At 33.2% G+C, this 14,314-nt stretch overlaps 1 protein-coding gene across 2 annotated transcripts in view; it reads right to left on the minus strand.

The window, feature by feature from the left end:
- The window catches only part of LOC119071133 (protein slit), a 108,613-nt gene that overhangs the window by 7,397 nt on the left and 86,902 nt on the right, over nt 1-14,314 (minus strand). For both annotated transcript variants that reach the window (XM_037175821.1, XM_037175820.1), the window contains exons 5-15: nt 5,060-5,131; nt 4,894-4,965; nt 4,590-4,733; nt 4,109-4,344; nt 2,010-2,151; nt 1,804-1,947; nt 1,224-1,439; nt 1,010-1,049; nt 824-941; nt 601-751; nt 300-518 (exon numbers count right to left, since the gene is read on the minus strand). In XM_037175821.1, coding sequence (XP_037031716.1) covers nt 300-518; nt 601-751; nt 824-941; nt 1,010-1,049; nt 1,224-1,439; nt 1,804-1,947; nt 2,010-2,151; nt 4,109-4,344; nt 4,590-4,733; nt 4,894-4,965; nt 5,060-5,131 — 1,554 coding nt within the window. The remainder of the gene's footprint in view (nt 1-299; nt 519-600; nt 752-823; nt 942-1,009; nt 1,050-1,223; nt 1,440-1,803; nt 1,948-2,009; nt 2,152-4,108; nt 4,345-4,589; nt 4,734-4,893; nt 4,966-5,059; nt 5,132-14,314) is intronic.

Genomic DNA, 14,314 nt, shown 5'->3' on the forward strand with positions numbered 1-14,314 from the left:
ATTTATCAAGTTTGTGACGCTTTAAGTGATGATTGATATCAGAAACTCAATTTTATTTTTAATCTTCTAAATGACTCCATTTCATTTAAACTTTTCCAACCATTGTCGAAATCAATACGATTTTAGACGGAAGCAAGTTTCGATCCATTTTATTCGATTCGAAAACTTTACTCGAAAACCATATACAACAATCATTGCCACAAAAGATAGATATTATTATGCAAAAGTTCTACCGTCTACACAACATATATATCTAATCTATTCGGTTGAATATATATATCTACGTCATGAATACTTACAATGCTTTCAGATTGTGAAGACCTAAGAACATCTTATTATGTATCTCAGCGATTTTATTTTCCGACAACAGTAAATCTTGTATTTTCGATGCACCTTCGAATGCATTCTGTTCGATACCAGTAATTTGATTGCGACGCAAATCTAATTTTACCAAATTTGGTAGACGACCAAATAAGCCATCAGATTTAATGCGACCGAGTTCGTTGTCGTTCAGCAGTCTGTAGTGAAATGGAACAAAGTGGGAAAAACAGTTTTGGTTTTAGTTGAACGAAGTTCCTTTTTGCGATCGATTTCACTTACAATTCGGTGGTATAAAGCGGAACGTCTCTTGGAATTTCCTTCAGACCTCTACCGGAACAATCAACAGTTGTCCGATCGCAATGACACGCGGCAGGACATTCTGTGTCGATGCGACACTCACCCGCATATCTGGTGCGATATTCTTCAGTGCCTGAAAAACGATATAAACAAAGTCACGATTAAGGTCAACGACACGACAATTTAATCCGTCGTATCAATTTACATTTGAATTTTTCATCACGTAAAGCCTCGATTCGTCGTCTGTGCATTCGTTTGGGAGAATCACAACGTGCTCCACTTGTTTCGATTGGATTTTTATGCAAATAGTCGGATAACCAACGCTGTAACACACAATATGCCATATTTAACAACAAAGGTACGAAAAGAAAGCTAGCAATTGACAACTTACAAGGTTACAATCGCAAATAAAGGGATTACGAGCCAAGTGCCTGGATTGGAAGAAAATAAAAAGCGGACATTATATTGGTGAATGTAGTCACAGTTGAAGGAAATGGAGAGAGAAAAAAATGTTCAGATTTTAATTAGCAATTCATTCAAGACGAAAGAAAACCTATTTGAATAAACAATGTTTTCCCACTTGTCTTCTACGAGCTAATACTCACAACGTCTGAATGCTTTTCATCGACTCGAATGTTCCATTAGCCAGCGACTGAATGTTGTTGTCATACAGCGACAGCAAACTAAGACTATGCAAATCTTTGAATGAATCTTTTCGTATGCACGATATTTCATTTGCATTTAAGAGTAGCAACTGAAGTGATGTTAATCCTCTGAATACATTCGCCGGCAGATCTTTAATTTTGTTGCCATACAAGACGCTAATAGGACAAGAAGGAAATTATTAGAATTTTATTTATGCGAAAAGCAATGAACAGGTCGTTGATTTTTCGGTTTAATTCTACTTTATTTTAATCACCTTCTGTGTTGAGTCAACAGAACACTTTGCGCATTTAATGTTTGCATAAAACCGTTTTCAATTACCCCGAGACTAGATTTTTATTGGAAAAACATTTTTTTCCATTTCAACGTATAATATGGGTTCAAAAAGTAGTATTTCCACCAGTGGATCTCTTATATGTAATCCTCTTATTTATTTAAAAAAAAAGCAACTGAAGTGGTATACCAACCAACAACCTGTTCAATAACAAGAAGCTTCCTTCAAGCTTCATTGTTTTTACTTACAGTGTAGTTAACGATTTCAAACCATTGAATGCATCATGGGCCACTCTCGAGATGTTATTATTCGATAAGTCGATTCGTCGTAACCGCTTAAAATTGGCAAATGATTTTGGCGGAATTTCGGTTATGAAATTTTGTTCCAAGCGTCTAACCAAAGTTAAAATTTGAATGTGATCTCGAACCAATCAAAACCGAAAAAATATTCTTACAATTCAGTCGTATCTTCCGGCAAAGCTGTCGGTACAGTTGTTAAACTCTTCTCACGACAATCCACTATACCATCGGCACATCTGCATGGATGAGGGCATTCCGTTGTTGCCCCACACTCGATCGGTGCATTCTCAGTTAAACCTGCGACATAATGGATGGGTATGTTAGTACATAGAAACAGTACAAAGGCTTTCAATGCTATATCATATTCGATGGAATATCATCATCATCATTCGTCACTTATATTACAATTTTCTATTATTCCATTGCATCGTCGTGTAAAATCACACACAATAGACACTCGGAAAATAATTGCCTTCTCGCCTTGTAACTGTAACCCTTGTAGCTTCAACACGACTAACAAACAGTCAAAAGTCATAATCGCTCGATATCAAATTGCTTAAAGCGATAATCGGTTTATGCCATGTCGTGGTATGGCAGGAAGATGAGCTAGACGCTATTGAGATTCAACGTCGCATACAACATGTTAAAATATATTCATTTATGCAACTCATTTAGAAGTATGACAAATGTGAATTATATTTTGATGTTGAGCGTGAATGTGCGTGTGCTGGTATACGTGAGATTATGCACGATTTAACACTTTAAAACACTTTAAAAAAAACGGAGTTGATTAAAGTTATTGAACGGCGGTAAGAGAAGATTTTTCTTTTCAAACAGCAAGTCTTACGGATAAGTACCGTAAATCCGGTATTAATATACCTGCTTTCAATCGCTGAATGTATCTCCCTTCCGAAGAATACACCGAAAGTGATTAATTATTTCGGTGGCATTGTAATTAATTGTTAATGATGAGTAAAGGATTAAAAGTCAATTTTCAAATTAAATTTTATTGGAAAGTTTTAATAGTCTGTACGTGACAGGCACAAATTTCGTATATGGCAACGCTTTCAGCTAGAATAAGGATGGATGAAGAGAATTCTGAATAATTTAGTAAACTACTTTCAACATTTTCTACTTTAATGAATCTGTTGTTTGGAAACATCAAGATTTGTACAGTTTATGTACATGAATTCTATACCGCACGTTTAACTTGCATGTTGCGTGCTCGACAACATGTCAATGAATTATTTAAAATCGAGAAAATATTTGTCTACTTTGGCTCTAAGTTTATTCGTTTGTCTTGCACTCAATTCTGGGAATCGAAATTTCTGTTTTGCTTCCACAAGACCACTCATAATAATGTTAAGAGTGATATCGCCAAATCTTCAGGTGATTGGGAAACAAGCGGTTTCCGATTTTAATGAGTGATAGCTCGTCTTTCAATTCTAGGAAACACGTGTCTTTCACTTTTTCTTTAAAAAATTGGTTTTCTGTGTGTGTGTTTTCCTAGAAAAGCGCTCAAAAGTGAAGACATGTTAGAGGGTACCGAAAACAGTTTTTCGGCAATAACTCAAGAAAAAATTATTTTAAATTGTTGTAATGTTGTACGATTGTCGGCCTTGGAAAGACCCACAGGTAGAGTATACGCACCGCTTGGTGCTAGTTGATCCACGAGAGCTATGACTAGAAATATAGTGAATGTTCGGAGAATCCGCCTTCTCTGTAGCTTCGATGTTCCACGGAACTGAGTATGGGGTTTTGTAGCTGGCCTCACCTACTATCGTCCCACAAATAAATGAACCCAGTTGAGTCCGTGGAACATCGAAGCTGCAGAGAAGGCGGACTCTCCGAACATTCACTATATTTCTAGTCATAACTCTCGTGGATCAACTAGCACTAAGCGGTGCGTATACTCTACCTGCAGGTCTTTCCAAGGCCGACAATCGTAGAACATTACAACAATTTAAAATATTTTTTTTCTAGAGTTATTGCCGAAAAACTGTTTTCGGTACCCTCTGACATGTCTTCACTTTTGAGCGCTTTTCACAGAAAACAAATTTTTTTAAGAAAAAGTGAAAGACACATGTTTCCTAGAATTGAAAGACGAATCCAACGAGCTATCACTCATTAAAATCGGAGACCGCTTGTTTCCAAAGTGAAAAAAATCACCTGAAGATTTGGCGATATCACTCTTAAAAACAAACACGACCAACAAACAGAGAAAATAATACCAAACAATAAGAATACAACTCACCTGAACATTTAAACTCTTGATCGTGCAGATCGGCCACGTTCTGTCCCTTGAGCTGGCTCGGTGAATGGCATCTTGTGTATGGCGCTAGACGTGGTGCACCACGTAAGAAACGCGACAGCCAAGACAAGTGACAATCACAAGCAAACGGATTGTCGGAAAGCCGTAGGGCCCGTATACGTGACATTCCACTGAATATATCTCGTTGGAGAGAAGTCACATTGTTATTATTGATCGTCCTACAATGAGAAAGAAAATTTGAATATTTTTATTTTTTTACCAATTTTCGTATTCATATCATGGCAATGTAATGGTTATTGCTGTATCTTTTACTATGGGAAACGGAACATACACCGTAGACAAACAAAAATTTTAATATTTTTATTTGGATTTTATTTCGTTCTTCGTTTTCTATACACATTCGAATGGAATTTTTATAGATTTCGTGTGCGAAAAATTGATATGAAAGATATAAGATACTCACAGTATTTCCAATTCAGCCAATCCTTTAAAAGCTTGCTCGTCCATGCACATAATCTCATTGTTGTCCAATTGCAAACTTCTTAGCGATGGAGCACCCTTAAACATTTTCCGACCGATTGTTGTGAGCGAATTATGCGAAAGATCCCTGAAGGCATTTTCGTAAAGAAAAGAAATTCGAATATGAGAAGAAAAAAAATCAAATTTTTGTTGTTGTTGTTTAAGAAACTTATTATTTTAATGCCACGGAAAGAAAAGAAAAAAATGAAGGAGGAAAAAAAAGAATTAAAATAAATAAAATTACTTACAATCGTAATAAGTTTGCTGAATTTCCTAAAAAGTTTTCTGGTATGGCCTTCAGGCGATTATTGTTCAAACGCCTACATATGAAATATGAAGAAGAAAAACAAAAAAAAGTGGTTAAAGAAGCACAGCAATATAACAACTCTTAACAAATAAGAAAAAAACGCTTACAATCGTTCCAGCGATACCAAATCTTGTAGCGCATCTTTTTCAATGGTGTGGATTTGATTGTCGGTGAGTTGCCTGCAATTAATTTACAATTTAATTATTATTAATGATACTTCCAACTACTTTACATAAATAATACCTTTCAGGAAGATTGGTACTACACTAAATGTTTTAAATGATAATGCAAAAGCGTTACTTAAGACATCATACAATACATTTCAGTATATAAAAAGTATATATGAGCGAAGAAACGAAGGACTATCGCATTAAAATAGAGGTAAGAAACAGATATATAAATTACATTGAATGTAGCCGGATGTAGTTGACCAGATAATGTACGGTGGAGTGGATAAAATATTCGAAATGATGATTAATTGATTGTCTTTTCAATGCAGAGAAGTTTTCCTATATATCTTCCACTTTCAGTGTTTAAGATGTGTGTATGTTGGGGGGGAAAAGTTTGGAAAATTTTGGGAATTTGAATTATTTATTGGAGTGGTAAGAAGGAAAGATATAGAACTAATGTTTACGGATGCCTTTTCAAGAATGGAGGTGTGAGCTTTTGATAGATAAATACGACAAGATTCGATCGCCCCGTTCAAGCTGGAAATATTTAATTGTTATTCGGAGATGAGGGATTATCCTAAAAGCTAGACACATTTCCACGAATCATTAATTATTGTAAACAATTTAATAGTACTAATCAGATATCTGACGCTACAATAATGTGCTTTAATGCTTTCATTAGCATTTATGCGTCTGGTGTAGAGTGGTATACTCTGTACAGTACAGAAAATTATTTAAAAAAAGGAAACGCAGAATCGGTTAATTAAGTATTGCAAATAACGATTTCAAATCATCATTGTTTTCATTGTTTATTCGATATCATTGCACTCTATAAACAACCATTTAATAGTGTAGTTATGTGTCGATGATGTAGAAATGTGATTGCGAGGCATATAGAAAGAACTAGCTAACGGCTAACCGAAAACAAATAACTTCACAGGCAATCATCATATTTATCTATTTTGTGCTGTTGTCCACATAAATAAACAATGGCTTTTGATGCAAAATGCACGCCACTGAATGTCGCACCATATTATCAATAACAAATAAATAAATAAACTCTCCGCGTAATATTGTGCATGCAATTTATATTGAATATTTTGTGGTGTGTTGTAGAGATACAGATAGAGGTATAAATATTCACCAAGTAAATAAATCAACAACATTTCCAATATAACACGATACAATATGCAATTGGAAACTGCATGCGGATGCACTCTCGGTGACAATATAGGTAAATATATAAAATTGTGATGCTTTTATATATATATATATTCGTATAAGAACGGGTTACATGCAACCAGAATCAATAGATATTTGATTGAAATTTTTGATTGTCGTTCTGTGTAAGTTTGCTCAGAGTTATATTGTACATCTCAAAATGGAAAAATGTCAATTCTGTTTACTATTCGGTTGATAGTCGGTGTGTACAACAAACTGTTTGCGGACAACAACAGTTTCGATTTTATGTTTTATTTCATTTAATTCAATTGTTTAACATGGCTTCATTTATCCTTCCAAATTAATTTCCAGTATTTTATCGAATCGATTCGTTGAACGATTTTCGATTTGAATTCAATTCAGGCGATATAATAATGCAATTGAGCATATCCGCCCGATAAGGACAACTTATAATGAAACAAGAAATTCCCCTCTAATGAGTTTCTAAAAAAAAGTAACAAATTTCTTACGTAAAATTCACTCGGAATGTTTCAAGTGATTGTAGCAAGTGTGTAAAATATACGTTGGTGATAACGACCACGCATTTATGTCATATAAAACATTCAACCGACAGAACATTTCAATTAAGAGGAGAAAAAAAAACGCATTACCGAAGCGAAACATAATATTTGTCATTTTACCGCCATAATAATTACGATTCGTACCATAAACAATCATTTCATAATGCGTTTCGGAAACCTACGCAATCAAACAGCGATTTTTTGAGTAGGGAAAACTGAAATATTTTTATTTCTTTCGTCATTAAACTATGAGAATGCAGCAATTAGTAACTTCTAATATGCAAATTGGATTTGAATGAAAAATGGAAGAAATCTCTCGTTTCTGTTGATATCATCGTCACCAGTAATTAAATACTTCGGTAATTTTCGACGAACTGTGCAGTGTTTTTATTCGAGTCAATGATCACTTAAACTGATGACGATAATTTCTTGTGTCCCATTCCAGTCTTATATATACATCCCAATATAAAACCGTTTTTCCGTACAATTTATTTTATACATCACATCGGAATATCACCATAAAACTACAGTGCCGATCATTTTATAGAAAATAAATGGTGAAGATGGTCACATCGAGATGTGCATAAATTAACAGATTTTAACACCGACGAGGAAAAATTACTGCAATGAATGGAGAAAAAAAGAATTTATGTGGAATAAAAATGGTAAGAAATAATTTGCATATTATTAATGACACATTAACAAAACATAACTTACACCACTCATTAAGTGGTCGCTTTGGGATTTTTTTTTCTTTTTTCTTTTAAATTTAATGTTCGCGATGCCATAAAGGCTGTGTGTATGCTAATAATTATAATTATTATTATTATCGACGTATATATTAATTACGAAGCGAATTGGACGGAATCACGCTGAGGGAATGATTTTTTAAACTAATGACCGAAATTTGTTGTTGTTTCGTTTCAAACATATGGGACTATGTTATCGGCTAAGAATTCTTTTACTTTTTCTGATAGAGTTTGAGTAATGGGTTGAACATATTAACCTGAGACCCATCAAGAGTTATTTATTGATTTTTTTTTTGCTACAATTTATTATTGCTACGCATGCAACGGGAATTACATATTAAAACACAGAAGCAACGTCAGCAACGAACTATTATAAAAGGTTGAGCTGAAGGTATTTTATTGCAGTTGGATGACGAAATGTCATACAGTCATTTCATTTTCAAAATGCACGGCCCACGAACACACAGTCCAAAGACTATCGACAGTTGAACTCTCTATATGAAATTTCAAAAATCAGGGATGAGGTTGCGCTGAATATTTCAACTTATTTACACTAGTACGATAAAATGATTCTTTTAATATCGAAATGGATGTCTTTTTCGCACTAGTGCGATAAAATGATAGGATTTGCTGACGATTTCCACATTAAAGTAGAAAACATTTTATTAACTTTCGCCGAAATGGTGTCGTTTCCGTCCGATATTGTAATATCTAGTGCCTAAAACAGTATCACTTCGATACATTTACTGAAAATTATTATTTTCAATCCATCGTTTCTTGAAGAATTTCTTAGAAGAATCTCAGACTGTGAACTTTACTTTACATTTTTGTACACACAATGCAAAAACACTCCTCAAAGGAGTGTTTTCTGTAACACAACCTTTTGATAAAGTATCTAATGGCAGATTCAATTTGTGATTACATCGTTTGCATAAAATAGCATAGACATTTGTAACAAGTGTCGTTTACTAGCAAACAAAGTACCAGCAACTTCGCATTATTATGAATGCAGCATTTTCCACGATAAGAATCCTAAAACTGGTCATATTGATCCGAAACTAAAAGCCACATCAATATACGCATTGAACATGCATGAACTGGAAATATTAAAAATGTAAAAAAAAATTAATTCGAATGAATGCAACAAATAGTTGGAAACATAAATACAATTATAACCACGGTTACATGGATATTAAACATGTGAAATATGTAAATGGATGTATGAAAATGAGGTAGAATATCCATTAAAGCATTTAATGGATTAAGGTAACAAAAAATTAATTAAACATTCCGCAACAGGAATTCGCGATCATGGTCAGATTCACCATTCACTCTGACACCGCGCGCTGAACATCCATAACAATAATTCAATCTGAAATTTTCGGTATATATTCCGATTTACCGTCGAATGGAGCGCAGTCATTATTTTATTTTATTTTGAAAATATTGTATGATATGCGCGATTTTATTTAATAAATTAGTGTTTTGGGCGTGGAAATCTAAAATACGTTGAACAATGTTTATACGCTGTTTGAAGCACTACTTCAACATATATAGACTAATAGTTAACAGTTAGGACAGATACATATTATGTTTATAATACCTTGAAATGCGGCGATATGTGTTTATGAATGTATAAACAACTATGAATGAAATTATAGAAGGGACATTATTATTGCTTAGTTTTCAAATGTATATTTAACTATTTGATCGGATTCATATCTTTTGCGTAATTGGTCGCTAAATTGTTTCGATATATTTATTGGAATTAATACAGCCTTGAGACTTAATGGGTGCAACTTGTAGGAAACTAGGAAATAAGTTGACCATTTAACTTAAGTTTGAAATATATGAGTTTGAGTCATGCTATATGACTCTTCAAACTTTGTCTTAGTTTAAAAACCACTTAGGACTGTCAACGCAGACGACAAAAATAACAGCTGATTCCTGGTTGACGTGATCTTACAAAGCAAAATGTATGTTAAAACTATTGAAGTAAAAGATTTTATATCAAACATTCGACTTCATACAAACGAAGTAATAGATTCAATCATTTGTAAAGTTTGATACATTATGATATCGAAATACCAAAGGATGGTCAAACATTTCCCCTGTCAACCATTAACATTTTACTGGAATTGAAAATCATAATGATTCACTGCTGCATACGCAAATTAATTCTTCAAATTGCGAATACAGAGAATATTCAATACAGAACACAGTGATGGTTGGTTTAACCGAAAATTCATATTCTCTGAAACGTTGTCGGTTAATTATTAAAATGAATAAATTTCGGAATGTGATGTTCAATGCATTTTACGCAATTATTGCAAACAACAAAATTTTCAGCAATGTTTACCCATTTGGATAATTTTACAAAATCAAACAAAATTTAGATTGATTTGCGTTTTGATTCAATAAAAACGTTAATGGAAATGGCTTCTTTCCGCGTTGTAATAATTTATGCATTTGATGGAAGTGCTAATTGACCGAGTGGCGACGATTACCGCCATCCAATTTGAAAGTGTTAATTCGCTGTATTTTTCTTATTGAAGGTGCATTTTCATTTGATCGAATTTTATATTTATTGTAGTTGTGGCAGTTAGTATCGAACTTGTTGTACTATGAATTGTAAACGGAAGTCTTCACTAGAAGATTGTGAAATTTCTACAAATTATCTCTTTGTTACCAATAATTTTTGTCATGGACATTCAAGTTAACACAATTTATTTCTTCGACTTGATAAGACAGGCTAGCAACAGATTTCATAAATGTATGCCAATGCAATTAATTAACATACCGTCCCTAATACCGTTTGTACAAGAAAAAGCACTTTATAACCGAGGCAAAAGCACTTTACGCATATAATAACGAAAAGGCTAAAAATTCACTATCACAATTTTCGTTTACTTTGGATTCAATGAAATATTTCTCAACTATTTTTTTATGACAACATGTGAGGTTGGCAATAAACCATATCAAAACTGAATCTCACATTCATAATTCATAAAATATTACGCGCAGTTTGATGTTTATGCATCACCCTCGGTGGAAATAGAAAATATAATAATAATAATAACGGAAAGGCAAAATCTTAATAGCTGCGCACAATTTAATTTATAGCCCGTATCACAACATTAATATACTTAATGCGACCAGGCATGAAAATCTATTCGCTCTTTCTTTTGCACTCTTACGCGCGCGCCACTTATCAAAATGCATAAAACCTATAGTTTAATTGAATGAAAAACAGAAATGAAAATTATACTAAATTTATAACATGCCAGAGGTTCCACTTTACTATATTTGAAAGCTTTGCATTTTTAATTCATGGGTTTTGATGTTGTTGTTTTTTTGAAGATTTTTTTGTGTTTATTTTTGGTTTTCTTTTTGGTCATAAAGGAATTAAATAGAAATCTTAAGTATGATATGCATTTGGCTATAAACGAATGGATTCTTTTTTTTTTCTTTAATCTTAATTGTTTTACGGAATGGAATTGCGCGCGCGTAATATCAATAAAATGTATAAATGTCTATGTAGTTTATGAGCTTCAGGTTTTTGTATGGGAGTCGAACATAACACTTTCAATAGATAAATATATATTAATTAAGGCTTTATTTAACTGCAATTATTGGTTTCGTATTTTAATTTATTTGTCCGTATATGTAGGCACTCTGTCTGTCGTGTATTTACACATCAATATCAAATATTATTGGTGTGAATGTAAATGATTTTATGGAACAAATTTTGTTAGTGTTTCAGTCTCTTTGAAATTGCATTACTTGTTTCCTTTCTTGTGGTAAATGATGGTAAGATAATTAAGTTTTATTGACCCAATTGGAAGTAGGCATTCGGACTTTCGTTAGTTGAAAGAAAGTACGTAAAATCAGAAATGTATTTATTTACGATGCTAAAACACGGATAATTATTGCGATGTGGTTATGTAACTGGGAGATAATAAATGTATGTTCATGTTCAATGAGTTTTTTTTTCAATTAAAATGTGCTGAACATACCGTGTTGGTTTAACCGAATTCTGACAACAAAAAACAACAACAAGAACTGCAAATTCATGAATATTTCATGCACCCACCATGAAGCTGGTATTTATTTATGTGATTAAATCGTTTTATCGTATGCATATTCAATACAACAATTAAATTTTGATTTTCCTTTTAATATAAAACAAAATTCAATATCGACAGCATTCAAAAACGATAAAAAGGAATAAAACTTGCTCCGCATTTTCGTTTGGATTGTTTTAATACAGCAGAACTGCATCAGAAACAATGAAATGCAAAACGACCTTTAACTTAGCGAATGTACACGAGTATACCATTTGCGAGTGAAAAAAACAACAACCATCCAATCCATTCAAACTGAAATTACAATGGAAATTGTGATAACACGAATTGACCTCCCAAAACCGTGGCTAATAACTTCCCGTATAATTATTCCTCCGATATTATTGGTGGTGTTGTTGTAATTTATTGTAGACTTTTTTTTTCTGGCTGTGGAAAATTAAACGTGAAAAAAAACTGGGTATAAATTGTAAAATTGCCACAATCAAATAAATTCTCCCAGAGTATCATGGACTGTGTATATATTTTCATGCCCATAGCTCATAAATAATAAACCAAATGCTTGTGGCAACGGGAATTTAAAACAAATTGTTGTTGCTTTTTTTTCGTCCGCTTTTTTGTGTTATTTGAACGTCTGATAGCCGATCGATGCACGCGTTTGGCTCTAGGCCTTTACAACTATACGCATTCTGTCTGAAGGCTGTGAGCATGTAAATTGGATTTTTAAGATATTTAATTAGATTAATTTTTTACCCGAATAAGTGGGACAACTTAATTAGTGGGTTGCTCGGTAAAGTTGTCTGGTTAAAGAAAAGATTGTTAGTAAGAATAATTGAAGTGGTCCTCTTTCGGCGAACAATAATGCAACACTGGTAATCTCGAGAGAATACATGGAAAATGAAAATTGTTGCTCTAGAATCGAGGGGTAAACAACTTTCTTTAATAGTTGGACAGAGATCAGGCAAGGGGTATTTATCAAGCGAGTAAACTGCGTATGAAAGAGTCAATTCGAAGTTAAATGACATATTAGTTTAAAGATATGAACGAACATGATTTTGTGTAGTGGTAGTCCCCTCTACAAGCTTGTTATTAATTTAAGATGCAAGCGTGTTTCTTTTAAAAAATAAAAAAAATCTTTTGAAGAGTAACCTGTTGCAGACGGCTGTCAACTGTTATCAACAACAACAGCAATAATAACCGACAAGCTGTGATTAGGGAGGTCTTATATAGCAAAAAGCATGTTCAAAACAAATGAAGTAAAAGATTTCTGAAAATCTTTGATCAAATGAAGTAATAGATCAGATAATAAAACTGTTAATATGCTTGCCTGGCACATACGGCAATTTTTTTCATTGAAAATTTAATAAAGTGTTGGAAAGATTTTATAAAGCTATAATAAATTGGTGGAATCTTTGAACTCCTAGTATGGACTTGTTGAATCACTTGTCAGAGAGGGAAAAGTATCACTAAATGCAATGTAAAGGTATAACAACAACTCCAAAAGAAAACGTTATACAACTCAACGAGGTGTATTTAATTGATTAATTTATGAATTGAACGCTGACTACCAATTACAAAACATCATAAATACCGAACGGTTCTCAGTAGAAGTGCCTCGACAAAAAACCGATCATTTATTCCAACGCTCTACGTTCTTTAATTTTGAACTATTATTACTCAGGGCATACGCCAATGAAATCAACAATTTATTAACTCAATAAATGTACCGTGATGAATTGAATATACCTTTACCCATACAGCCAATCTCAAGGATAAAACCATTCATCGTAATTTAAGAATTCTAAACTCTTCGTATAATCAATTTATAAAATCCCCTTCTGCGAATCACAATACAACTTGTATCAACAATTCAAGCAAGAAATTTTTCACATTTTTTGTCCACTTTATTTCCAACCAAGTTTTTATATCCGACATACCATCCTCGGTGCAATGTTCCAAATAAATACATTTATTAAACCTCTTTTTTTTCACAATAAAGCAAAATGCCAGCAACGACGTTTTAAAACCATTAATTTTTTCTGTAATTGTAAATGACTTACAATATTAACTTCGGTTGTCTGTAAGTTTATAAGAACAAATTGCATTGTATAATGCAACATGGCAACGTTTTTCTGGTGTATACGATTTTTTTGCGCATGGTGTGGTACACTTTACTTTTCTCAATTAACTTTTAAATGGAATGGGTTATGAAATAATGCGTTAACTGATTACCACTTATGAATTGATTTTTGAAATATTTTTTTTTCGTAATTTGCAAATCCAATTAAGTTATTGAGACTTTAAGACAAATGATTATTACCGATAAGATTTATTTGTACTAAGTAGTTTGAGCGGAAAAGATTGAAAGAAGTGAATAGTTTGACTTGTTAACAGTATAGAAGTACCGACGCCGTTCTTCAGAATGAAAATGAACTAAATCAGAAAGAAATCAAGTTGGTAAATCTGGACATGCACACAAAAGTGAACAGCCGATCGCGCCACCCGTGCCCTAATAGTATGTTGTGTTACAAGTATTGTAATGTTGATTTTTTCAGCACTAGACCCAAGTTTTCCTTACGACCGGAGGGAGTAAGGAAAATTGAGTCGTGTGCTGAAAAA

The sequence above is a fragment of the Bradysia coprophila genome (assembly GCF_014529535.1).
Source record: "Bradysia coprophila strain Holo2 chromosome IV unlocalized genomic scaffold, BU_Bcop_v1 contig_144, whole genome shotgun sequence".
Taxonomy (NCBI): domain Eukaryota; kingdom Metazoa; phylum Arthropoda; class Insecta; order Diptera; family Sciaridae; genus Bradysia; species Bradysia coprophila.